Raw genomic sequence first — 27,731 nt, 5'->3', positions numbered from 1 at the left:
CTCTAGCACTCAGTCCAATTAATCATTAATATTGCTATTACGTTGTGCTTGTTGTTAGGAAAGAGAGTTAATCGCCCAAGATAACACTTGCATGTATCAGATATTTCAGTTAATGTACTGAACTGAAAGGAGTAATTGACAGGAGTCTTCTAGATTTACTCCTAGGAGCTCAGTCACATTCACCAAGACATCTTGTTGTAAAGTTTTTTTCCTGAATGAGCAGCCGGGGACAACTGCTTTTAACTACAGTTACATCATCTGTGCATGCTTGCTTTTCTCCCGTTTTTGTTACGACTCTGCAGTATGATCTGCTTGCATGACCAGTCTCATCCATGTCGTTTTATTCAAGATCGTAAACGATGAGGGAGACATGCGGCACATTGTGTCCTAAAGTTAGACTCGGGTGTCTGGTCAAGATATAAAGCAACACCCCTGTTTGTTGAGGAGAAATGTTTGGAGTACTAGATATATAAACAGTAGCACTTTATTGTTTTTAAAAAGATGCTGTTAATGGGTAAAATGTGTGCTTCTAAATTGTAGTAAAGGTCTGCTTTTTTGGGCATATGATGAGTGTACTGTTGCAAACTTTCTATGTTTTTGTGTCAAAGAAACATTGAATTGTCGCTAAGTCAGCTTTGATGACGTCAGACTGCAACGTTTCGACTGTGTGTCCTGTTCCTGCTCACTTCTTTTCCCTATCGATTGCGTCAAAGGGCTTTGAGGTATTGCTTAAAGGGATCGGTGTTTGATGATTACAATCCCTCTAATAAAGTGTTTTTAATGTCTGCACAGCAAACGCAGCATCCTTACAGACTTCAGTTTTAAATCACAGATCATTAATGGGATTAATTAAGATTAAAACTCGACAGTAAGAAGAGAACATGGAGTTGGAGTGAAATGTAATGCGCTTTTCTTAAGACTTTTCCTGAAATACCCATGTTGCATCAAGTGGTCTTTTTTTCCCCTCATCAGATGTAAGTACTTATCTGCAGGGGTTCAGTTAGTGCATCTAAGACAGACCACTAAATAAGGAAGGAATTAAAAACATTTGTGAGGTAACATGCAGACAGCTTGATAGAATGTAGCTCATTATACACTTTATTGCCAAAAGAATTCGCTCATCTGCTTTTACACGAATACGAACTTAAGTGACATCCCATTCTTAATCCACAGGGTTTAATATGATGTTGGCCCACCCTTTGCAGCTATAACGGTTTCAACTCTTCTGGGCAAGCTTTCCACAAGGTTTAGGAGTGTGTTTATGGGAATTTTTGACCATTCTTCCAGAAGCGCATCTGTGAGGTCAGACACTGATGTTGAACAAGAAGGCCTGAGTAACAGTCTCTGCTCTAATTCATCCCAAAGGTGTTCTATCAGGTCGAGGTCAGGACTCTGTGCAGGACAGTCAAGTTCTTCCACACCAAACTCGCTCATCAATGTTTTTATGGATCTTGCTTTGTGCACTGGTGCGCAGTCATGTTGGAACAGGAAGGGGCCATCCCCAAACTGTTTCCACAAAGTTGGGAATATGAAATTGTCCAAAATCTCTTGGTATGCTGAAGCATTTAGAGTTCCTTTCACTGGAACTAAGGGGCCAAGCCCAGCTCCTGAGAAACAAGCCCACACCATAATCCCCCCTCCACCAAACTTTACAGTTCGCACAATGCAGTCAGACAGGTACTGTTCTCCTGGCAAAAGACCCTGACTCATCTATCAGATGGAGAAGCGTAATTCTTCACTCCAGAGAATGCGTCTCCACTGCTCCAGAGTCCAGTGGTGGCGTGCTTTACACCACTGCAGCCGACGCTTTGCATTGCACTTGGTGATGTATGACTTGGATGCAGCTGCTCGGCCATGGAAAGCCATTCCATGAAGCTCTCTACGTAATGTTCTTGAGCTAATCTGAAGGCCACATGAAGTTTGGAGGTCTGTAGCCATTGACTCTGCAGAAAGTTGGCGACCTCTGCGCACTATGCGCCTCAGCATCCGCTGACCCTGCTCTGTCATTTTACGTGGCCGACCACTTCGTGACTGAGTTGCTGTCGTTCCGAATCGCTTCCACTTTGTTATCATACTACTGACAGTTGAGTGTAGAATATTTAGCAGCGAGGAAATTTCACGACACTTGTTGCACAGATGGCATCCTGTTACGGTACCACGCTGGAATTCACTGAGCTCCTGAGAGCGACCCATTCTTTCCCAAATGTTTGTAGAAGCAGTCTGCATGACTAGGTGCTTAAATTTATACACCTGTGGCCATGGAAGAGATTGGAACACCTGAATTTAATTATTTGGATGGGTGAGTGAACACTTTTGGCAATATAGTTTTATGTTTATCGATTACTGCAGTTAATCTTTGGCAACCTCTTTCAAAGAGTAGCTTGATTAAATATTTAGATTCACAAAGTTTAATCTAATTTAATCTGCTTGATTTAAACTTGTTTTCTTTTAGTTAATCTTTAAATTTTTCACATTTTGACAAAAAAAAACTTGTCGGAGCACATGTATTTTGACTGAGTCACTGTCAGATATTATGTTTGTTCTATTTGTCTATTTCATCAGGCATTATATCAAATTAAGTTCTTGTCACTGTTTGAATTGCCAGTGCTGCTGCCAGTGCCTTTGTCGACACACACCTTTCATTGCTTGATTTTGTATTCATATTTTTTTTAGGGAGTTAGTATTTTTCTTTATATTTTCAACATGGAATGCATATTCAGTTCTTGTGATTGGAGCACACACAAACCAGTTATCAGTTTTAAACTCATTAGGTTTACAGTTAGATTGAATCTTTTTGTATTTAAGATGCGATACCCTGCCAAGCTGCAGTTATCTTCTTGGAGCATATGAAATTACGAGACATTAATAATAAATAGCACACTCAATGCAAAAGAGTGACTCAGATCTATTATCATTCATTACTTTCTTTTAAGTGTTATTATTATTGTTATTTATGTAAATGCGTGTTTAAAGGAATTATAGTTTGACTGTATAACACTGCAAGTTAAGTTAAGGTTATTGTTATGCTCCTGTTTTAAATGTTATGTTATGGATCCCTTAACTGTCAGTACTTCATAAACGCAGACTATTCACTGCTATAAATGTTAACTTCGCAGTTGTGATTCTCTGCAGCAGTGACAGGTCTGTGGTGAAAGAATGAGGGGTTGTTTTTTGTGAGCTTTCCTATTTAACTCATTGGCTGCCAGCCATTTTCAGTTCAGAGAGACCCATACTGCCAAGTGTTTTACAGTATTTTGACTGATTTTCCAAGACCCACAGAAAAGTGTGTCTTATGACTATGTACACACCGAAATTACCAAACGAAAGAGTAGACTCTCTTCTTTCATCAGGAAAAAAAAGTTTGTTTCTACCATTTTCAGTCCTTTAGTAATAGACAGTAGAACATAGGTTGGTTTCACCAAAAACAGCTGTTTGACCCAAAAAACAGAGAAAAGCTTTTCTTTTTTTGTGCAAAGTGGCACTGCTGCCACCTTGCGGGTAATTTTGCCAGTATATTCTCTGTTTAGTGTTTACAAGCCTAAGATTTAGTGACAAACTCCGCTAGATTGTCCCCCAGCCCGCTCCGTTAAAAAACGCAATTGACGTCTATAGACGTCTTTGGCAGTCAGCGTTTTTTTTTTTTAAATTGACGTCTATAGACGTCAATGGCAACGAAAGAGTTAAATGAGTCCGTTCATAGTTTGGTGAATACAGATGCATGTGTGATCCTGATATTAGTTTGACAAGATGACTTTCACGTCAACTCACTAGATATGCTCTTGCCACCCAGCTCCTCCATACTTTAGATATCATCCTCCTCAGAGGACGGGTGTGTTTTGAGGGAATGTCTGCAGTACTTTTTCTATAGCCTACAAAAGATAACCTTAAAGTAAGTTAGGCTGCTGTAGCTCAGGAGGTGGTGGTAGTGGTCTGCTTTCATTCTGATGTTGCTGGTTTGATTCAAAACTTGGGCATAGGTAACAAACCCCACATTGTTGTACTTTGTGTAACAAGTTTTTTTGGATAAAGGGCCTAACATAGTTCTGTTTATGCTCCTTGTTGGTGCCTTGCAAATGCACGTCTACGTGTTTTAGCATTTTGCTGCTACTTTGAGACGGTGGCATAAACATGTGGAATAATCTGAACTGTGTGCTGCTCTTGGTTGTATTGGTTCTCTTGTTGTTTCCTTGGGTTTGCTCTGCTATGGGAGAGACCAAAGTAAAAGATCTGCAATGTGACTGAGTTCAACTAAAGTGTGAAAATAATTCAGTTTTTCTAGTGTAGCTGCTGTTTGAGCTTTTCCCCTGTGCTCCTTTGTGATTTTTTTTTTTGGCACATTGTACTTTTTGTTGTGTGATCGATTGTTGTTGGCCCTTCCCGGCTCTGTAAGGCTTGAGGAAGTTTTTAACCGATTAGTTTTGGCCTGAGAGCGGCACAGACAGCTAAAACAAAAGCTCCCAAACTGTTTTCTGTTATCTCCAGCCTTGCGACCAGCAAAGATACAAAACTTTGAGCACCTTTTTCAAAAGACCAGGGTATGGCTCATACTATTCAAAGATACTTTCAGCAACACAGGCCAAAGTCACTGATTTATTAAATTGGGCTTAACAACTTGGTTATGAGTTATGACTTCCCCGTTGAAATGTTTCCTGCATGAATAATCAGATCCAGAAAAACAACTTCTGAAGGTTGAGACAGGATCCACATGACGCCTAGAGAGAGCAGAAACACTAGAGAGCCTAAACTCAACCAACACAGTTACATAATCAGAGAAAAAGAAATGAGGTGAATAGATGGATATGGACATAGCTTGAATACTCACATACTTGAAACTATCAGTATTTTTGACCCAAGAGCAGAACCCTGGAGTATTCCATATTTCATCAGAAAATAGTCCTGGATACAGGACCATGCAGCGGGGTTAACAACTGCAGTGAAGGGGAGATGCACTTTCATCAGAACTGGAAACAATCAATGACAGCAAGTTGCATGTTAAAAAAACACATTGTGTTATTTCCAATATTAGAGACTTGAACCATGAGGAAGCCGGGCTAAAAAAGGGCAAACTGGCTTTCTACTTAGCTTATGGCATACAGATGTATGAGGTCAACAGCTGCACTAAGAACCAGTAGTGGAAAGGTGACTGGTGTCCAAAGGAAACCTAGAATTAAGTTTATTGACACATATGAAGCAGCATGCAGGGTGGTGTTAAAGTTACTTCCACATCAAGTAACTTTGGTGTCAAATTATACTGCACAGACTTTCATATGTTGCATATGATAACAATTTTCTCCAACACCGCATCCCTGGAGAAACATGGATTTTGTTCTTGAAGGGATCTGCGGTAATGGAGTTCTCAGCTCCTTATCTTTCTCTGGACCCATTTACCCTCTTTAATAACCTTTCTGCCATCTGTGGACATGTCCACACCAACCTCTGTCTCTGCCAGATCACACTGGCGGTGCATAAAAGATGATCTGCTGCCTCTTTAAAAATGACATTGCAAGTCTCTCTGAGGCTGCAATTTAACCCCTTAAGAGAACATGCAACATAAACGTTTACCTCACCGTTATAACTGAAACAGTATGATTTTACTGTTAACGTTGATGAATTTAAGGGCAATAAAAGCCATTTTTTAAACCTCTGAAATGTGTTCATGTCATATTCTTCTTCTTTTTTCAGCGTCTGAGAAATAAAGCTTTTAGTTGAGATTGACTACCCTGTCCAGGTTTCCAGAAAGCCCTCAGGTTTAAGGAGGCTGTTTTCAAATAAGGCTCAAGTTTTAGAATACATTTTAAGATGTGCCTGAGGTCTGAATGAGTCCGGGGAAGTTAAATTATGTTCTTTGTGTTTGGTTGCAGACTTTTGTGCGGATGTAGCAATCTTCTGTTCATATCTTTTCGGTTTCTGCGTTTAGTCAGTTTTTCTAGGCTCGGCTCCCCATGCACTCAGGCCCAGGATGACCTTTTTCCTCTGCACCTTTGATTGTTGTTGATCTGGGAAGAGAGACTGTGTGGAGTTTAGCTTTTTTACAATGAGCTGCATTTTTTTTCTCTGTCCCTCACAGGTGCGGATTGAGACTGCTACCACTCTCAAACTGAATATCCTTCCCATACTTGCATTGTTTCTCAGAGGGGGCTAAACTTCTGTGTCAAACAAATTGATCCTGCTCATTTAACATGTTCCGTAAAAAGACAGCATCTTATCTAACGCATTATAAAGAACTGCAGAAGAACTGCACGTGTGCTTTTTCAATCCATCCAAAGAATTGAATCCTTAACTATCTGCCACCTGTTGATGACTTTGAGTTCCGGACAGAACAATTCCTCCCAGTGAGTACAATGTCTTAACGAGGCTTTGAAATCAAAAATTGTAGTTGATCAAATAAAGAAACAGTTTGTGTTTATATCCCACCTAATGCATAACTTTTGTCTGTATTTAAGTATCTGGAGTCCATCTTTGGGCTGCTCTTCCAGCTGTTGCAGCAGGTGACGGAGTGTGACACTAAAATGCAGGTGCTCCACGTCATCTCCTGCGTCATTGAGAGAGTGAACATCCAGGTGAGCTTTGAAACCTGCAGGGGACACGGTTTAAAACATTGGTCACCTCGTGCTCCGACCAGCATGGTAAAACAACAGTCTGACCACTTTGAGATACAGATCTTAATGACTTCTCTGTGGGTTTTCATTGAACTTTTTTGTAAATCACAAGCCTTCAGGCCGCAGTTGTTCCGATGTCTCCTTTTTATTTACTGTTAGGGTTCAGTCTTTCACTTTTTTCTTTCTTCTTCTTTTTCTGAGTATCAATTAAGTAACTAATCCATTTAACTGTCATCCCTAAATAAAGCTGACCTTCCTCTGGACCCCCTACTGAGTTCTTTTCAGATCCATTTTAAGCACCTTCACTTCAATGACTTCATGACTTAAATCTGTCTTAGAAATGCCTTTCATTCTTGTGAACTGTCAGTCTGGTTAAGTCATCCTCAGTCACTGGCCCTGGCTAAACTTCTAGAGTCAGTTGAAGTGCTATTAATATTCTAGTTCCTCTCACAAGGGACTTTGAACCCACAAAAAGTGGCAGCAGCTGAGAAAACTAGGCATTGAAACCATGAGTGCAGCTTGAGTTGAAATAAACACTATGACAGATATGAAATTTAGCTCCTTTTTATGCTGTCAATCTCACAAATGTCACCCTCAGCTAGTTGGTGGCTGTGTTCCTCTCTCTTTTTATCCCATCCTCAGGGCTGTATGTCATTTTTCTGCTTTTACTCTTTCATCTGCTCCTAGCCCGCTCTGTATGAAGGTGTAATTGAGCAAATAAAAATCCTACCGTGGGTTCTGCAGCAGGGCTGCACGTCCTCTACAGGGAGTACAAAAGGTTAGCCGAGGTCAGCACAGAAAAAGGCTGATAAAACTTATTTTCAAGTCCTTAAATCAGTGCAATAATCAGTGACCAATGTTTTTTTCCTTTTTTTATAGACAGGAATGAGAGTGATATAATCTACATGGTCTATAACTAAAAGGTTTTTCTAGTGTTAAAAACTCTAGAAAAGAAGATTCCAGATACGGCCCCATTTTATTAGATGAAATATGCTGTATGTGTTTTTTTTATTGTATTTCAGAATATATACTAAAAGTCTGATCATCATTACACTGCCTGAGAGGATAGTTAAGATGCCAGCTTTGTTGTAAAGTGTCGGGATGTTGCCACTGACGAAAAAAGGCAGACTTGGAGGCAAGAGTTAAAGATTCAACGATTCAAACTATGAGTGGCAATAATTGAGTTATGATGAGTATAACAGCTCAGGTTGCACTCTTGAGGGACATAATAAGGTGGGCGAGATTGAGTTGCTTATAAAATGCTCCAAGGAGTGATGATGTCTATATTTGAGAGAAAGATTCTGAAGAGCGAGCTTCCAGGCAATGGGGAAGAGAGGAAGGGCAAAGAGGAGATTAATCGATGCGGTGAGAGAGGACAAGCATGCCATGACAGAGGAAGATGTATAGGATTGGAGGAGATGGGAAAACGATCCGCTGAGGGGATAGCAGAAAGTAGAGGACCATTCTGAAGGCAAGATTTGAGCTCTAAAGACTTCTAACTGCCAACTAGGACCTACAATCTGCACAACTTTGCAGTGCAAAAAGGAACAGTAGTCTATACATAATTCACTACAGGAAACCAGAGAACATAGTAGAAAAACGAAATGCATAAATTCCCTCGCTATTAGTTTAGTTTTTAGCATTCAATATAGTTCTGTCTTGGGTGTGTTTTCATTTCATTATACCACTCAAAAACTTGTTTTTCAATTTACATTAATGCATTATTAGTTTTTTTTTAAATATATTCCTTTAATAAGCAATTAAGCCTCATGAGTTGCAAAATAACACAATGATGTCGTTCCAACATGTGGAACTCATTAACTATGCTAATTGGATGATTAGAGTGATATTAGAGTGAGTAGAGTACTGACACCCATTACCCATTTAATATGCTAAAAAACCCAAAAAACTTTGACGAAACCTAACCGATGCCGGACACACCAGAAAGTCGAGGGCGACAGACAATCGCAGACACTTCTGACATTGCTGGCAGCAAACTTGTCAGACTTGTGCATGTTAAAGTATAACTAAAAAGCATTTGAAAAGTGTATTCTCATTTTCAATGTGATGCCACAAATTGCCCGCCGCAGACATGTTTCAAAGAAAGCTGAGACTCTTCTTTGAGCAATGCTTTTAAGTCTTACGGAACTTCAGATGCTCCCTCTGCTGCATAGTTCAGAGAATACAGCGTCCGTGATTTCCACATTTAATTCTTATTACGACTTGACAATTTTTCTACCTCTCTTAAGTCTGATGCTATCTTATTTTGCATGATAGAGGTTTAGCTCTGTGGATATGTGACAGATTAAGTTCAGTAACAATGATGGCCGTTACAAAATCATTGGTTTTCAGCTTTGTCCCTATGCATACAATGATTTCGCCGGAATTTCTAAACATTTTTATGACTTTAAACGTCATATAAATCTGATTTTCCAAATGATTATTTGGATTATTTATTTAAGTTGTGAGACATTTTTCTTAAATTGGGCCGCAGTTCGCCCATGCAATCCTTCAGAATGGCAAACCCCTCGCCATCTTTATTCCGAAAGACTTTTTTGTCTAATCATGTTCCAACAAAAGCTTGAACAAATAAACAAATAAATGAATATGGTTCAACAAAAGGCTGAAGCAGCTTTTGTTACCCCTAAATGGAAATCTTTTTTTTTTTTTAAACAATACTAACAAATGCAAATATGTTTTCCTGGAACTTGCGGATCGATTGTCACAGTGACGTGTGTGCGTTTTGTTTCCTCTTCAGATTCGACCATATGTAGGTTGTCTGGTTCAATATCTGCCTCTGCTCTGGAAGCAGTCCGAGGAACACAACATGCTACGATGCGCCATACTCACCACACTTGTCCACTTGGTGCAGGTACGTTGCTTTGACATCCATTGTCTGCTTCCATATTTTCTGCGCACGTGAAGGTTTCGTAAAGCAGAAATACCAGGATTTCGAGCACGAGAGCTTTTACTTTTTTTCGGGGATCTGGCAGTTGTTGGGTTTGATGAGGTATATTTCTCTTAAACGGTGGCATTTCTGTGCTTCAGTTATATTTGCAGCTGGTTGAATAATGTGTTTCCTGCTTTGCTTTTTTTTTTTCTTCAGATTTACTTGTATAATTTCACAACAACAGGATGGAATGCTTGTCGTGCATGTTGTGAGCAGTGCTGTGTTGTGCTTGTGGGAAAGTTTGTATGGTATTTCATTTTCAATCAGCTGCCTTAATGACAGTTGGGTTTACCACAAAGTTATATAAAGACATTAAATGAAGACAAAAAAAAGCTGCAGACACAAGCTCCATTCCCCCAGAGGATTGAAGTTGCCTTCCTGAGCCTTCAATAAGATTTGGACCCCTATGTGGCTGCGGCTTCAGCACTTCGTAGTGGCAGATGAAATGCTTAGTGATAATGACAAGCTGCCTTTGCCAGCTGTGCTCTTGTGTTACTCTCTCAAACTGAATCTGACAAATAGGGGCGCACAGCTGATGGGCCTCGAATTTGTTTTCTCGTACTAATTTGATTTAAATATGTGCGGTGTATATATAGTTCCACTCTACCCAGATTGTGCGGGCAGGGGAACCGACTAAAAGGCAAAGGATGCATGTTTAATTTAGGCATTGTTTCAGGTGTAATCTTTATCTGTACAGTGCACAGCATTTGGATGGCATAACAAATATCAAGCCCGTGTGACACACATGACATATGTTGCTCTGAAACAGCACTGCTCAGATCTTCTCCGAGACCAGAGTCTGTCACTTGTGCATTTTGACTGTTTAACTGCACTCCATCTGGGACTGGTGCAACCTATTGATGTCCATTAATGAGCTGGTGTCAATAAGTCAGCTGTTAAGCTCGCAAAAGCCGGCATATTAACCTGCTTGTTTTCAAACTTGGGTGAATTTGGTTTGCAAGAGACTTGGTGTCTGTGATTGAGAGGCGGGTTTACTGCCAGCAGGGGATTGAGTGAGGCTTTTTCTCTTTTACAGCCACAGAGATGTACGAGGGAGTAAATGAATGCCATGCCATCAGTGAAATGGTGCTGACAGTTCTGAAACACTACTCTGGATGCTCTGTGCCTTCACACAGATTAACTCTGCTGCTCAAGCCGCCCACCCCCTCCTTTTCTGTGAATTTACAAAATGATGTGAGAAATGAAGGGATGGGAAATCTTTAAAGGGGCATGATGTGAGGTGGTGGTCGAGTTTCTAGTAGCAGGCAAGTGTTTGAGGGTTTTGTGTGAAAAAGATGGAGGTGATTTTGGAGGGAAAAGGGTTTTTCAGAGTGCATAATTCATAAGCATAACTAAACTTGGTTGTTGGTGGGGACTCTAAGTCCCTTGAGGATTGTGTATGTAAGAATATGTATGAAAAATATGTGTATACTTGTGTAGAATATCCTTTGCCTTATAAGAAGAAATGAAGCTTTGAAATATGATGCTTTTGTTCCAGTAGTTGTGGTTCCTCGTCATTCCAGAAGCAAATCTACAGCAGATTTTCTTTTTCCCCATTCATTGCAAAGCAAACTGTACGACAAGGCTATGAGAATTGGATTGTTACTAAGTAGCGGTGTGTGTGTATGTATATATATATATATATATATATATATATATATCCCCAAAGGAAGATGTTGTCATTTCTTTCGTACCCCCATATCATCTAAAATGTCATTAAAATCCAAATGACCAATAAATGAGCTGCGACTTAGTTCCTGCAGTTGTGCCTCAGTCCTTTTTTAAACAATTTAACTTAATGGGCCCGTGCTGTTATAAAGGCGCCATCAAAAGAACATAAAATAATGAATAAATGAATAAATAACTCCTGCACCTCGAACAAGTATTTTTTGCAGCAGAGCTGAAGACTTTGCATGCAGGCCCCCCTCTTGTCCACCTGATCTATTGTATGAAAAGTTTTGTCCTCTGACCGGTGGTGGAGTTGGGCGGCAGGTGCTGCAAAAGGTGAGTCACAGCTGCTGCACTTTGAACATCTATAAATCTATTGTGCTCTGCTCTGCTCAGCTCAGATGATCTGTAAAGAATTTTGATTAAACTGAGGCACATGGAGTAAGTACAGTACAGTGCAGTTTTGATCCTCCCTGTCTTCTTTCCTTGTCAGGTTGTCGTTTTCAGGCATTAACTGTCCCACATCTCTGTGTCTCCTCAGGGTCTTGGGGCAGAGAGCAAGAATCTGTACCCTTTCCTTCTTCCTGTCATCCAGCTGAGCACCGATGTTTCTCAACCGCCACACGTCTATTTGCTAGAGGATGGACTGGAGCTTTGGTATGGATACACATGCAATACACTTAGAATTTATGAGTTCCAAGAAAATAATAAAAATGCCCCTGAAGCAGACATTTATGAAACACTTAGCAATATCACTTCTATCCCCTCCATACACAGCTTCACGCAAACACTGTGGCTATAGCTGTCTTTATCTCCTCCTTTCCTCTCCTTTTCTGTGTGGCGCCATTCAGTCTTTTATGTCACATTCGTCATCAGCTTAATTTACTGACTCGGGTCGACGACACATTTTGAATTCAAATGCAAACACTTTGTAGACAAGTAATGGTTAATGAGCTCACCTTTACCTCTTGTTTGAATTATTGTTTTCACGGGTCGTCGCTCCTCGTGGGTGATAAATTTTATTTGATGATTTATGGCGGCTCACAGTCTTGCCTTTATGTTATTGTTTAGTGAACATTTTTTTTCAAAGCCACGTTCTCTTTTTTTCAAATGCACCACCCACAAAAGGTTTGGTTCAGTTGAAGAAAAATGTGTGGCTCTAAGCAACAATCCTGTCTCTGCCCTGTCTTTTGTCCTACCTGATAAGCAGCAGTGCCCTGTAAATGTTTGTTTTCCATATACTGAGATTTGGCAAGGGTTTACTTCCTCAATAATAATAATAAAAAGTACATCCGGTCCTTGCTAGGTTTTAAAATTCTGTCCCACTTCTATGTGCAGCTTTACTTCTTTTCACTGAGGTTTGCAAGCATTTGTTGTTGCACAGCTACATTAAGGTCCCACCACATCATGTCAGTCAGATCTAAGTCTAGATTCTGCTGCTATGCATTGGATCAGTGTCCTGTTGCATGACCCGAATTGGCCCATGTGGTTGTCTAACTATATTTGACTTCAGAATACTTTGGTATACAGATGAGTTCATGGTTGACTCAATGACTGCAAGGTGCCCAGGTTCTGTGGCTGCAAAACAAGCCAAAGCCGTCGCCCCTTCGACGCCACGTTGGTGACAGCTGGTGTGAGGCTTTGCAGATATGCGGGGTTTGGTTTTCTCGAAACGTGCAGTGCGCAAAATGGCCAAGCATTTCCAGAAACAAGCCACACCTGTTCAGTCCTATTCTAATTGTACTGCCATGAACTTGAACATTTAGCATGCTAGCTTAACTGTAGAGTCTGAGACTTAGCCTCAATACCAGATTGATGTGCACCAACAATTGCTTCTCTAGGGCTACATTTACACTGTCAGTTAAATGTTACCCAATTCCGATTTTTTTGCTCACAGATCGTATATGTTTTTTGACCATGTAAATAGGACAAGGACGCATGCATTCGGATATTTTGAGATCGGATACAGGCCTCCTTCATATGTGGAAATTTATCAGATATGAATCGGATATGTGACAATGCGACCGCCGTGTAAACAGGCAGATCGGATATTCTTACACATTGCGTTCCACGCGTCAACCTCGGAGGACGGTCTGTAGCTCATCAGCTCGTGGAAGCTGTATGTACCGATGCCACAGCTCGTCTCGCACGACGTGGCAGAAGTTGTTTACAATCAGGCACACTGATGCGTTGCTAATGCCAAATAGGTGAGCCAATGTGCGATAGCCTGCTTCTGTTGCGAGCCACCAAAGAGCGACATCGACACGCATTTTCAGTGGAATCGCCCGACGAAATGTGGTGTCTTGGTAGGAGAAGAATGGGGACAAACTCTCGCACAGCATATCAAAAGTTTGTCGGCTCATTCTAAAATTGCTGACCCACTGCTCTTCATCAAAGCCCGCCACAACATTCTCCCACCAGTCCTGGGATCGGTCTGGCACCCAGACACTCCTCTGAACAGCTGAGGAGGCAATAATTGCAGCGTGTGCACAGGATGCAATAATGGCCCTTTTCCTCCTTCTCTGCCTTAAAATCCTGCCAATGTTGGGCAAACTTCTCATGTACCGCAACACTAGCATCACACCTATGTCAACGTCCATATGTCCATTTGCCTCAGCAGTAGAGTTTGGTGAACACTTATGTAGGCATGTGCAATGTTTCAGGTGATTGGCAAGTGTAATCGCATGAATCAGATATGAGTCACATTATTAAAGTACGTGTAACCACACGTTAAAAAAAATCGGATTTAGGCAAAAAATCAGATCTGGGCATCAAGACTTGCAGTGTAAATGTAGCCTAGGATCATTGCTGATGCATTTTCTGCTTGACATTGTATGAACACAAACCTGAATGCTACAAAACTCTGGTCAGACTTGCTGATGATCAGTGAAACAAGTGCATTTGATTAGCAGCACTTGGCTACGTCTTACCCTCCTAGTTCCTATGGAAGCAGTAAGGGTGTACTAGTTTTTTTTGTTTTGTTTTGTTTTTTTTACACGGTGGTGTTCTACATTTTGGCTTGTTTTTTTTTAATTTATTTATTTTTTTATATGAATAAGGACATGGTGTAATATGTCATCTGTTCATTTGAGGTTCTGATGCTTGTGTTTAAGACCTGATACGACCTGATAGACCTGATAAGAGCTGATAAAAAATGTTTTGCTCTGACTCTTGCTGATTTTATAAAAAAAAAAAAAATTTGTAATTCTAATCCACGAATTTGTTTATTATTTGTTTATGAGTTAATGTGAACAGATTATTCTGTATGTGCATTTATTTAAGATATCAACACAGATTTATTTCCCATGTTTTTTGCGAGTAGACCAATGACATGACTTTCCTTTTCTTCTTTGTGCTTTTTTATTTTACCCACCTCTTCAACCATGCATCTTCTTCCACCTTTGTCATTCCTATGTTCTGCTTCCTCTCTTTGCCTCTGTAATTTGTCCTGCTGTATTTCACTTTTCCATTTTCTTTTGCCACCTCTAATCAACGTCTTCTCGCCGTTTTCTGGCAACCTCTCCCATATTCTGTTTTATCATTTCCTTTGTGCTTTCTCCCTCTCATCTTTCCTTGTACTACCCCCATTTGCCTGCCCCCCCTCCTCATTGCGTAGGTTGGTGACTTTGGAGAACAGCCCAGGCATCACCCCAGAACTGCTCAGAATTTTCCAGAATATGTCTGCTTTGTTGGGTGAGCTCACTAAGATCTCTTTATTTTTCTGGTTTATGTGGCCATGTGTGTGCAAATAAGTTTCACCGTTTGTTTGTTTTTTTCCTCTACAAATACCTTTTGGGTATCTGCACTAACATATGGATTAAATCAGCAGCTGACTGTAGAATATCACAATGATATGAAAAAGTAATGCAGCTGTAATTCATTTTGGATAGTTTGAGGACATATTATGAATCTCTGTTTCAAAGGGAGTTTTTTTTCTTTCTTTTCTTTGACACCTGCTTGTGTAGTAGGAAACATAACTGGAAACTTTTTGAATCAAAAATAGTCAGCAGCAAAGTCACAGCTGCATAATGCGCATTATATGTTCAAACAACACAAATGTTGAGAAAAGTTAGTAGATTCCCCTGTGACAGACATCATTTTCATAGTGTCATTACCTCAGGCTGTTGTAACTTGGTAAAGATCATAGCTGTGGCAGTTTGCAGTCGCCTCGAGCTATCCGAGCCCCTACTCCACGTGTGTAGGCAGCTGTGAGGGGTTGTAGATTGAATTGAGCTACAGCTGGATGATTTATCACAAGCCCAGAGCAGTGGGACACCTCACATGCTGTTTTTGTGTGTGTGCCATTCAGTGTGATGAGGAACAGTGCTGATTTAGTGTCTCTGCAAATAACGAACTAGTTAGATTAATATGGCCACTCATGTGGTCTGATTAGCCTGCTAGAGCATTTGATCACTTATTATGCAAATTTGGAATCCTTTGGATACAGAAAAGCAAAGGAATAAAGAAGACGGTAATGGATTGGACTGATGGTGGAGGAGGGAATTAAAGAGGATCAAGAAGAGGGAGCGCTTGATGAAACATAACGAGAATGCGGTGGATAAAAATGAATTATGTGATTGCTGGAAAATTCTTGTAGAAAAAGGTGGCGTAAAAAGAGAGGTTGTATATTAGGGTTGGACATGGGTGGATGGAAAGATAGGGAAGGCTCTTATCTTGCGCTGAAAAGAAACAGGCGAACAAAGGCGACGGAGAGCTTCAGTTTTATTAGTTATTTTGTGGAGTGGATCATTTTTAGTCACACCAACATTTAGACACAATAACAAAAAATTGCACCGGGGGAGGCTACAAAGCGACAAAACAAATATTACAACCAAGAAGCCTTTGCAAAAAAAAGGCATGTGAAATTCAGCATTAGCCACATGGGTGGAGCTGATCACAATACAAACAATACAAATTAAAGATAAATTATCAGAAAAGTTTGCTCATAACACTTCCATCACTGCGTTGGTCTATCCACATGACGGATGAATATCTTCAAAGTAATCAGTGAAGACTAATCATCTGTCGTATCAATCATTTAAGAGTCTATGATGATGAAGTAAAGAAAGAGGGTGTCGCATTAAAGGAGAGAGAAAGGTGATGGTTGGATGGTGGGAAATGCAACCAAACCGTCTCCTCTGCCAAGGGTGTTCTTTGATTTGCGGTTTGAAAGAAAATGAACTGGCTACACAGCAAGATGTTCTTCGAGTGCCCATGACCTTACCTTGAGATGTTGCCAGATGACATGACTATACATAAGGTCATAGGTGTACCTGCAGATTTCCTTTAATTTGTTGCCGAATCATCTTACATCCTCTTCATATGCAGTTCAGCGCAATGATCTTAAATGGGAGCTGCAGATGGTTGACAAAGTTGGCTGTTCAACTTCAGACCCTTCACAATATGGGATTCCCTCAGATAAGACACTGCATCCAAAAAATCGATGACAAGCGTCCCTTTTTGTCATGGCAGCCCCATCCCAATAGATGAGCAATGAGTTAAAGATGCACACAGATAATGGACCAAATTTAGCCCCAAATGGGCACTATTTAAATAACTGATTAGCTGTTATCACTTTTGCTGGCTAGCTTGTCTTTCTCATACTTGACAAAATATTTATCTCCCTTTGGAATATACCACACTGAGTTTTTTTTTTTCCCCGTAGCCCACATCTTGGTCAACATATCATAGAAGTATGCATTCTGTGACCCTGTGATGCAAAAAAATCCGTTTTGTTTTTACTGTTTTCACATATGCAGCCATTTCCCAGCTTGTGAAGGGGAAATTAAAACAAAAATACTTAGAACAGTGCTTATTCATAGAACCAGAGGCCTTTCTCTGCTTTCTATCAGTATTTGGTCCAGTGGAGGATGTCGGGCCATTAAAACAATGAGAAAAAACAGTCCCATTTAGTAGAAAAGCACAAATCAAAATGGAGGGAAAAAAACAACCCAGACTAGGTTGATCCATTGTGGGGATAGTTTACACTCTTCCCAACCATTTTGCTTTTTTTTTTTTTTTTTTTTTTTTTTTTTTTTTGGAACAAACACAGTAAAGAGATAAATGTTTGCTCGGTTTAAGGAGGTCTTTGGGAATCTTTTGTGTGCCCGGATTGCCACTTGGATCCTGTTTACCTCCTCTAATACTGCCAGTTTCATGTCAAGCACACAGTCTTATTATCTTTTCATGTTTAAATTTCTGTCTGTGTGTGAGACACATTTAAGCTCCTTAACGTTTCTTTAAATTTTGACAGTGGTCCACATGCCACTTAGTCTCATAGCCAGACCTCCCTCCACTGATTTCCGTCACCACAAGAGGATAATAGTCTCGCTGTGCTGACCTGTTGTTCTGTGTGGGGGAGGGGGTGCTCTTGCTTGCAAGTTTTCTTTAAAGCAGTGTTTCTCAATTCCGGTCCTCGGCACCCACTGCCATGCATGTTTTCGATGTTTCCCTCCTCCAGCACACCTGATTCAAATGAATGGCTCCTGATCAGGCCACTGCAGAGCTTGATGACGAGTTGATCCCGAGGACCGGAATTGAGAAACACTGCGTCAAACCCATCGCTGTCGTCCTTGGAGGCTCTAATTACGGGATACAGATGTGCCACTGCGAAAAATGGTTTTGGAAGAGAACTAGTCTTGACAGCACCGGGTTGGTGTGATGGTTAACATCACAAAATCACCCTGCTTGACTGCAAATATCGTGAACCCGTTTGTAAATCTTTAGAGCTACTTACAAGAAGAACCAAGTAGGCAGCTTCGTGCGCACACCAAATCTTTGACAAAACTTGCCATTTCCACTCTGTGGTGGCTTGAGGTGGAGGTTTCATGTAGCAAAGTGGATTGTGAATACGCTCGCATGCAGATAGCAGTAGAAGAAGTAGTGCTGCATGAAATGTGTCGGGATAGTCGGTGGCTTTGGCAAAAATCGACGTCTGAGAGGGTCAGGCTATTAAAAGTTGATGATATTATATTTTTTCAGCCTCATTACAGCATAAACATATATTTGTCGTGTGAAGCCGTAGTGGTTTTAATGGTCTCCTAATAAGAGACAAAAGTCATTCTCGCACGATGTCTGTTGTGATAAAACCTCTGATTTGGGACACTTTGGCTGGCTACACCTTTATGTTATTGGATGTGTTTGTATAAGCCAGCATTTGTGATGGTATGGGGGTGCGTCGCTGTCCATGCCGGGGATGACTTTCACATGTGGAACAGTGCCAGCCCTCGTTGTGCACAAACAGCTTGACTTCATAAACATGAAGTGTGTGTACTTGACTGGACTGACTGCTGTTTATGTCTACCTGATATTGAACTTTGTGGCACATTATGAGGAGGATAATTGAGACGACAATAACAATGGACTTTTTTTTTTAGCTATTGATGTCAAAGATTCCTCTTGCAAAACTCCCAACAGTTAGTTGGGATACAGAGTCCACAGTTGCTCTAAGTTTCCCTGAGATTCTAACACAGAAAAATGTTGGGATAATTGGGTGGATATCTTCTCTATGCTTGTCCATTCACACTTACACATCAGAGGCAGAAGCTCTCTGATGCATTTTCACATCTTGATATACTCCAAACTGTCTCCTTGGCAGACCTGGGTGCATACTCGAGGCAGGACATGATGCAGTAAGTATATTGTGGGACTTCGCGTTCCGTTTACAGCATACGGAGAATGATGGATGAGGCACTACCTATTTGAAATGATTACTGTTTTTGTATTGACTTTGGCACTGCATACATTTGGACATGTCTTCTATATCACTGACCGAGTGGAGAGAGGGACTGAGGCCATCAGAGAAGTGCACGAGGCAGCAGCTGTTATCAGTGTGTCCACTCATTCACCATAAATGCTCTGGAAGATTAGCCGCTCTATTCAAACACATTTTAAGGTGTTATTATTACCCTGGCCATGGCTAGGTGAAGTGAATTGGTAAGTGAGGAGCAAATGCTGCAAATTTGTGTGCTCTTACATCCAGAGTCCCTACAGAGCATGTCGAGAACATTTCTGGGTTTTAGTGCACGAGTGAAAACGACTGAAGGCCTTCAAGCTGTTGCAGGGTCCCACGTTTGCAGGTTGCACGATTGGTTTTGGCTTTGGTCTAAGGTTCTGCTGGTTTGGTGTGGCACCCTGTGGTTTTCTATGCTATGTTCTACCTTTTGTGTAAGATTTATCAAATTGAAAATTGTCACGATCGTTTTAGTAGATGCTTTTGAGCTTTCAGCTACATCGTATAACTCGACTCATGGGAATGAATGCTGTTTTCTTCCTACGTCTACTATACCAACCTCCTATTAAACCTAAAATTTAAGTGTCAGAGATGAAAATATAGCCACTGTGTTGTAAATGTTATGTGGTTTTAGCTTATATCATCATTGGTCCTTGACGCAATCTGTGATTGTCTTCTCAGCTGCCCTCTCCAGGCACAAGAATGGTTTGTGAACCTACCGTAAACCAGCATTGATTAAGATCTCTTATTATGTCTGCATTATGTACTAAATTTGTTCTCAGTATATGTAAACTAGTCCACAAGAAGGCTGAATCCAGGTTGCGGTGCATTTATTCTTCTCCTCAGTCGTAGCTTCTGTTTCCATGTCATTATTGTACGCAAATGATTTGCCTTCAGTAGATATTTATACCTTTGTAGCGTATGTACCTTGTAACATTTGTATGTGTGCGTCTATTTTTGCTGTTAACAAGCAGAGGTTTGTTGCTCCATTAATTAGCGAAATAACACAATCAAATGTGCCTTTTACAGCTGATTGTCAGTACTTAGTATTCATTCTGCGCCTTGTTGCCTTTCCACGTGCTTTTTTTTCTGGTTACCGTGAGAAACACTTTACTCTTCTGGCTACATTAGTACATTGAAAATATTTTAATGGTCTTGGATGTAATTAGCTTGTCTCTAAAAGTCTTTGAGGGAGAACTCATAGCTTCTGTGATTTAAAAAAAAAAAAAGGATAATAGCTTGGAGGCATAGGCACAGTACAAAACCATTCCTATGCAGTAGTTTTTAGTTTTCATTCACTTATCGACGAAGAAAATGATAAAGAAATGAACTTGTCCTTATTTTAAATCTCACTGTCAATCGTACACCGGTCGTCATCTTTGGCCGGCTTTCACTTGAGCATCCGGTAGTTCATTTATTTAGTCCGTGGAGGGATGTGGGCTATTGAGGGAGTTTGGCTCCGGAGGGTGTCACAGCTTGCCTGGTCTGTCTGATAACGAGCCCCTGTTCCATCACTGCTAAACTGGAGCAGCAAATTCCCCAATTAGAGTTTCAGAGGCCTTTTTGTGGCTAAATTGTGAGACTAGCTACTGCCGTTATTCTCCGAACTAGGACACATTTCAGTTGTGGTGCACTGACTTGTGCTGATGGTGATTATAAGCGAGGGAAATTATGCTGATCAGTGTGAGCAAGTGATGGCTCTAAAACACCTATTTATTTCCATGCCAACTTCTCTTATTTAACACTTATGTTTCACTGTGACTGCCTTCCAGACTGAGGGGAAGCCATGTGGCTTCCCATTAAGTTTTCCATTAAAGTTTCCATTAAGTTATTCGTCTGTGTGTCTGTTTTTGTGTAGGAAGTATCTCACAGTTTCTAGAACACCACACTGATGTCTTCAAAATTGCTTGTTTTGTGTTTTTACTAACAGCCTCCCTCTGTTCAATTTAAGATACATTTCTTTAAAAGAGACCGTTTCAACGTCGACCTACTCAAGAAGATTTTCAGCAATTATAGAAGGAAAATTGGGCAACATTTCTTTCTGAACATCCCATCGGTAAGAAGAAATAGACACAGGCATGGACTCATCAAACCATCCCCATTAAGGGCTTGTGAAAGCTCCCACATTTAACCGCCCTGCTAATGTGCTTCATGGATCAATCTGGACATTTCCATTAGAAGACAACTTCTTATTCCAGGCTTCTCAACAGGAAGTAGTTTGACTGCAGTTATCACAGACATTTGGACGTATTTGGTCATATTTAATGCTGGACGGGAAGAAATTGTTCTCATTATTACGTATCTGTAGAAGTCCATTTGTTGCCCTGTTTTTCTTTGAATTACTATTCCATCTCCAAAGGGCAAGTTTTCAGAGATTTCTTTCTGAACACATTATGATTACTCATCCGTGACTTTGGAGAAGAAGAAAAAAACAACAACAACAAGAGAATGTATTGGGTAGTTATTGATTGATTCAAAAATGTTTTTTTTTTTTTTTTTTCCCATGTAGAGTAAATCCTTGCAAAGTTAGCCGTGTCTAAGACTGAATCTGTCCATCTGTCTTTAAAGGGTTTCTAATTTTACAAGTTCAGTTTTTGATTTACGGAAAATCCATTTTCTTCATTTTTAAAAACTTTTTTTGTTGCATTTTGTCTGAAAGTAAGGTAAAAAAAAAATGTCTGCTTTTGTCATCATAGGCTCTCTTCAGCTACACAGTTTTGTTTTTTTTAAGTTCTCCACTTAAGTTTTTACCTCTTTTCTTTTTTTTTATTTAAACACAAACAGTTCAGTTTCTGCATCTTGGGGGCTTTACTCATTTCAAAATTTTCTATATATGGTTAATGATCCCAACGAACTGTCCTTGCAGTACATCAGTGCAGTGAGTTTTACACCACTTGTTATCGGTTAGCTTTTGTCTCCTATCATTTGTCAGCCACACCACACACTTGAAATAAAAACTGGTTTGGAGTCTGACCATATGTTTTAGCAGTGTCCCCACAAACATTGGAGCTACTTCAGGAGCTGCAATCAGTCATAAGTGAGGCTCGTTTCCTCTTAACCAAAGCAGGTTTTGCAGCCGTGTGATGTGCACACTAAACTTAAGATTTCATTGCTTTTTTTAGTTTTTGGCAAAACAGCCTATTACGATTTAGTCTCATTCTGTGGCTTTTCTAATATCTTGTCCATGGGCAGTTCTTTTCCTGAAAGAACAAACATGAGAATACGTTGTAATTTCATTGAGTTTTAGTCAAATACAAGGAAAAGAATGTATCCTAAATCAACACCTAACATTACAGAAAGTATTACAGCGAGTGCTCCTGCTTTATGGCAGAGGGCACGTTGAGGACTGTATTCCAGTTCAAAATAATGTTTTTTTGCCTGGTTTAATCAGTGGAAACTTTAAAGGAATTTAAAGTGGAAGGAAGAATTGTAGGTTTTGTTGAAGCTTTGAGCCTTGGAGAGCTCCTTGAACAATGGCAGTAAGATTAGAATTTGTCATTTTGCTGCAGAACAGACACAGATACGCAGTCGCTTTGGCCGCCGTGCATCTACCTTCCTTTTGTTGCTGTCAAATTGGTTATAGACTAAAAGTGTTTGAGCATGTTATGTAGCAACAAAAGTGATTTGACTTTCAGTAACCAGATGTGTTATTTCGTCAGATTGTAGCCACACACGGACTGTTCCGGGGCATTTGGCTCTTTTTCGAAAGTGAGCAACAGGAATGATGAAAGCCTTATCAAGTCAGTTCTCTGAGTTGCCTGACCAACCCAGAAGAAGAATTCTGTTATTTTAATTTCCTGTTATGATAACTTGAACCTCTTTCTCTTTATTTTTTTTTTATTTTCATACAGAGCACGGGAGGTCGCGACAATGATTCTTTCTGATGCATGTTTGTAATACCATTTCACCGTCTCGCTGGTGATTCTTCTTGCATAAATCATGTCTCGTTATTGTAGCCATGTGTCTCAGATGTTAGAAACCATCCAGGAGTTGATAGTATTCTGAGCAAAAAGTGGGACGTTCGTAACTCGCAGTCAGACCCTCTGGTTCATGAATGAGTGAGAACAACTCTATAGGCACAATTCATTGTGTTCTGATCTTTAACCTCTGAGAAATTTCAGTAACTCTCAAGGTCAGTTTGCCAATTTGATGTGCATTTAGATTGAAGTTTGTGTAAGCGTGTACTTTATGTGTACTTAGCGAGTACTTGAATTTTGTTCTGCCCTAAGTATGTGGGAAATGTGCAATACTTTGCGAGTTATGACAAATATGTGCTAGAATTTTACAAGTCCGAAGTTTTTTTTTTTCCAGTTTTTTTTTTTAATTATTTCCTCCTGGGAAACATTCATGGTGATGGAACCCTATTTTTTCCTCATTTACTGCAGTTTGTAGAGCGTTGCCGCTAACAATTAAATGCTTTAAATCTTACTGCACCATTTAGTCCGAGGGTTTATAATCAAGATAATCATCCCAAGCTTACATTTAATTCCAGATTTGCCCTTTTATCACTTATTCGTACAGCCCACTAGTTTTCCTGCCATCGGAACTGGAGCAGCCTCTTAGCTATGCCTCAGGTGTTCACTCTTAGCTCACTCATAAATGCCTTTTCTGTGCCAGTCTGAGCCTTTGGGAACTCATTTGTGGCATCTCAGCTCAAAGCAGTACCAGAAGACTTGACTGGCTGTCGTGGAGGAGTTCAGAAATGAGCTGCCAGCTTGAGACATCCAGCAGCTGAAATCTGAATTTTTATTCATTTAACCAGAATGGTTCAAGGCAATTTTTTCTAACAAAACGCATCTTTAGCCAACACTGTTGTGTGAGATGTGTCTCGGAAACCTGTAAGTTTTGCGACTGGTATGCATAGTTTTACGTGTCTCAAATTATGCTAATTGGTACATTGCCGTTTCTTACAGTATTGTTTTGTGGTGTTTGTGTATTTTTTACACAGACACGCACTTTTGTTCCCAGTAGAACTCAACAGCTCTCATTCACTTGTCTGACTTGTGATGCAGTAAAACCAAAGCAGCAAAAGAATTCCAGTGAATCAATGTATTGGGCACAACAATTAAAGCTTTGGTGAGACATAATTTGGGCTATGATATTGTTCTGGCTCCCCTTTCGGCCGTTGAGTTAGTATTTTCATTAGTATTTTTCTGAAATAATTTAATAAAGGCTTTATCCTGGCTCTAGAATTCCAATCTGACTGAGGCCAACGCTGCTGTTATTAAGATTAAGATCAGATTTATTGATCATGCATACACACAAAATTTGTCCTCCGCTTTTAACCCATCCAGGTTGGCACCTGTTGACACGCACATGCACAGGGTCACACACTCGGAGACAGATGCCAACCTGGAGCGGTGGGCAGCCGTTCACAGCGCCCGGGGAGCATGGGGGTGCGGTGCCTTGCTCAAGGGCACCTCAACCGTGACAAGGAGGTGGACCTGACACCCCTCCAGCTGTCAGTTCCACCAATCTTCTTTTTTTTTTTTTTTTTTTTTTTTGAGTGGTGAGAGTGGGAATCAAACCGCCAACCTTCCACTTATTGGACGACCGACTTCATTGTGGAGGAGTATCTTGGATGTACTTACAGCAGCAAAACAACATCCAAACCATGTTTTTCCCCTTCTCTATTTCCAAGGTTACATTCCTGGTAAACACCCATTGTTTAGTTGCAGTCCTGACCAGAAGCGTTTGCTGCCATGCCCTCCATATACTGTGAACGTGCATTTACTTGTTCAACCACTGTTAGGCCATCTAGTACCTGTTCTTACCTTGAGAAAAAAAAGGAATAGTCTAATCAAAGGAAACTATCATGGTAGTAGCTTTCATCTTTTCTCTCTTTTTTCTTGTAATGGTTTATATTCCATTATCCATACAACAGTATACTACACACAATGATGACACAGTACAATAATGGCTTTAATGCCCATTCGGAGTAGCTCCAGCTATTCAACTGTCACGCTATTGTTTCTTCTTACTGCTCTATTTTGCAAACTTGCTTATTTATTTTTAATTCCATCCTTTGGGTCATATTATATGCTGGCACACTGAACGCTTTTAGTCTTAATTTTGCTCCATACTATGTTGTTGTGTTGAATATTCATATACGTTGACTTGCTGTGTAAAAAGGCCCTGGAATACAATAACCCAAATAACAGATGGCTGCATGCATTATCCCCATTACCTTATTATGGCCGACAGATGGCCCAGAAAACATATGGCATAGATCAACATTGATATCACCTGTGTGGAATGGCATGGTCAGACATGACTCCTCTGGTACTGCTCGCCATTAAGTTCTTATTTTCCTCCATACAAACCTTGATGAGGGAATGTGGTGTTTACTCAGGTTTAGACGGTTTACAGTATGTAGATTCAAATTGGTTTTAATCTGTGGAAAGATGCGCATGCAGCTTTATTCTGCTCGGCGCTTGTTCCAACAATTTAAAGAGTTGAGTTTGCAATAGAGGGCCAATATTTTACAATAACAAGATTAATTCAGTGTTGTTTTTTTATTTTAGTACATCGAGTTGTACTTGACTCCTTTTTTGCTATACTGTTCTGTTGTCCTCTTGTGCGGCTCCTGCTCTTGGCAATGAATACCTACCCCTCCTCTTCCTCATCATCATCTTTACAAATTCAACACTATTTTTGCTGCTTAGTCCGACAAACGGATGCAGTTAATTAAGAAAAACTGGCTCAGTTTGTACAGCTGTCTTTCCTCCTCCCCAACACCTTTTTACATGTCGCCTGTGAAGGCATTGAAGACTCTGCACAACATGTAACAACAGTATTTTTAAGGTGCAAATTGCACTCTGAGTATCCACTTGTGGTAATTACACAATGGATGTTTCAAGAGGCCATTAACATTTACTGTAGAGCCGTGGTAGCACAATGGTCCTGGATTACAACATGTAAACACTCTTGGCACCCTGGAGTAGAACCCATGCACTCCATCATCCAGTGTGTAATTGTCTGGTCCAAACTGTTCGGTGTGTTATTCTTCTTGAAGCATTACCATATTTCTATCAGCCTTTTCAGAGTGAATGTTTTTTTTTACTCTTGTTGCTTTGTTTCGGGCAACAATAGGTTCTCTTTTTTTGACAATAAAATAAAAAGTGCCCTCTTGACTTCTTCTATCCACTGTTATAGTGTGTCCCCCTTTAATCCCATTTGAATGTGGCTCACTACTAACATCCTTTGACTTGGTGCTCTTCTGAGTCTGTAGTGCATCAGATTGTGTTGAATTATATGATTAGATATTGTACACATGGAAAATCCCCTTTTCATCCAGCAACGATCTGCAAGCCGTCTCTCTGTGTATGTTACTTGGACAGGAAAGGCCAGAAGAAGAAAAAAAAGTCAGATAGAAAGCAGAGAACAGGTTAAGTGCCACGATGATAATGTTGCAGATTATGCTTAATAATTTAGGTGCAGTTTTTGTAAACAGATTGTTTCCCAGTGGCAGTTAAGCAGCTGTTTGAGCTTCCTTCAGTCTTGTGAAACTGCTGCTGAGGTGTTCATTTATTGCATCTCTGAAATCCTACACTGATTACTTAATGGAGCTCATCCAGTTTTACTGTATTTTTTAGTCACCGTTAGTTGTTCCAGTTCCACATTATTTTCTCCACAGAAATTTAATAAATTGCTCTCTTTCTTCTTATTAAGATTAACTGGCAACACATGGCGCATGATCCTATGTATTCAAATGTTATTTTTTTTAATTAGTTTTTAAACCATTTTTCAACTACCCCCCCCCCCCCCCACACACACACACACACACACACACACACAGTGGATGTCCAAATCGATCATTTTCAGTATTTTTGTGTCGTTTCAGAGTTGAGCTCGGAGAATCTTCGCACCTGCTTTCAGATTATCAACGCCTACATCTATTTATCGGCCGCAGAGTTCCTGCAGGTGAGAGACACACACACTTCATGCAAACTGACACGCGCTTTATCAAATGCACCCATGTTCATTTGGTTTCATTCATTTCTATATTCAGTTACTTGTTTGTCTGTTATTTCTCAGAGCTATGGAGAATCAATATGTCGATCCTTTTGTGATCTGCTAAAGGACATCACGAATGAGGGACAGGTTCAAGTGCTTAAGGTACTGTGACGTCCTTCGTTCACACATAATTGGTTTGATGGTCACGCCAGATTGTTTATGCTTCTACAAATCCCTTCAGTTCATTATCTCACATGTCTCTCAGTCTGTCTTTTCTGTGGGTTCATTTTACATTCTTAACTTTTAAGCAAGAGTTGGTTAACTTCCCATTTTGGGATTAATAACATATCATTCAGTCCAAGTTTCGCCTCTATCCTGTTTTACGCCAGACGTGGCATGTTTAAACATTACCTGTCCAGTTGCCTCTACCCTCCAGAAGACGTAGTATGTCACTATGACAATATAAAGGCCTAGTTTTACACTGTATCCTACAGGCTCTGGGTGACATGACAAAAAATGTATGTAATTATTTTCTTTACCGATCGATCGTGGTCTTGATTTCATGATGTAGAATTTGCTTATACTTTCAATGTGTGTGTCACAATGTAACCGTGTGCATGTTTTTGCTATATTCCTCTGTATTTACAATAATATGCATGTTTAAATTGCACAAAACTACATAAGCAACTGAATGCCTTCATGTTCCCTGTCTCACTCACAATAATGTCCTAATCAGCTGCCTTGACAATAAGTTGTAAAAGTTGTCCCTGTGAGTGTCTGAGCCTCTATGTGAGACATTGCTATAAGTAGCTATGTTTCTGTAAAG

General features: G+C 40.2%; 1 protein-coding gene across 1 annotated transcript in view; it reads left to right on the top strand.

Moving 5' to 3' along the window:
* Nucleotides 1–27,731, top strand: part of ipo11 (importin 11) — a 105,732-nt gene that overhangs the window by 48,694 nt on the left and 29,307 nt on the right. The window contains exons 17-24 of the mRNA XM_075467734.1: nucleotides 6,068–6,101; nucleotides 6,292–6,332; nucleotides 6,444–6,560; nucleotides 9,358–9,471; nucleotides 11,759–11,874; nucleotides 14,834–14,910; nucleotides 26,793–26,872; nucleotides 26,987–27,067. Of these exons, the coding sequence (XP_075323849.1) occupies nucleotides 6,068–6,101; nucleotides 6,292–6,332; nucleotides 6,444–6,560; nucleotides 9,358–9,471; nucleotides 11,759–11,874; nucleotides 14,834–14,910; nucleotides 26,793–26,872; nucleotides 26,987–27,067 (660 nt within the window). The remainder of the gene's footprint in view (nucleotides 1–6,067; nucleotides 6,102–6,291; nucleotides 6,333–6,443; nucleotides 6,561–9,357; nucleotides 9,472–11,758; nucleotides 11,875–14,833; nucleotides 14,911–26,792; nucleotides 26,873–26,986; nucleotides 27,068–27,731) is intronic.

Source organism: Odontesthes bonariensis, chromosome 6, assembly GCF_027942865.1.
Source record: "Odontesthes bonariensis isolate fOdoBon6 chromosome 6, fOdoBon6.hap1, whole genome shotgun sequence".
NCBI lineage: Eukaryota > Metazoa > Chordata > Actinopteri > Atheriniformes > Atherinopsidae > Odontesthes > Odontesthes bonariensis.
The sequence above is the reverse complement of the archived record's forward strand: the minus strand, read 5'-3'. Positions and strand labels throughout refer to the sequence as shown.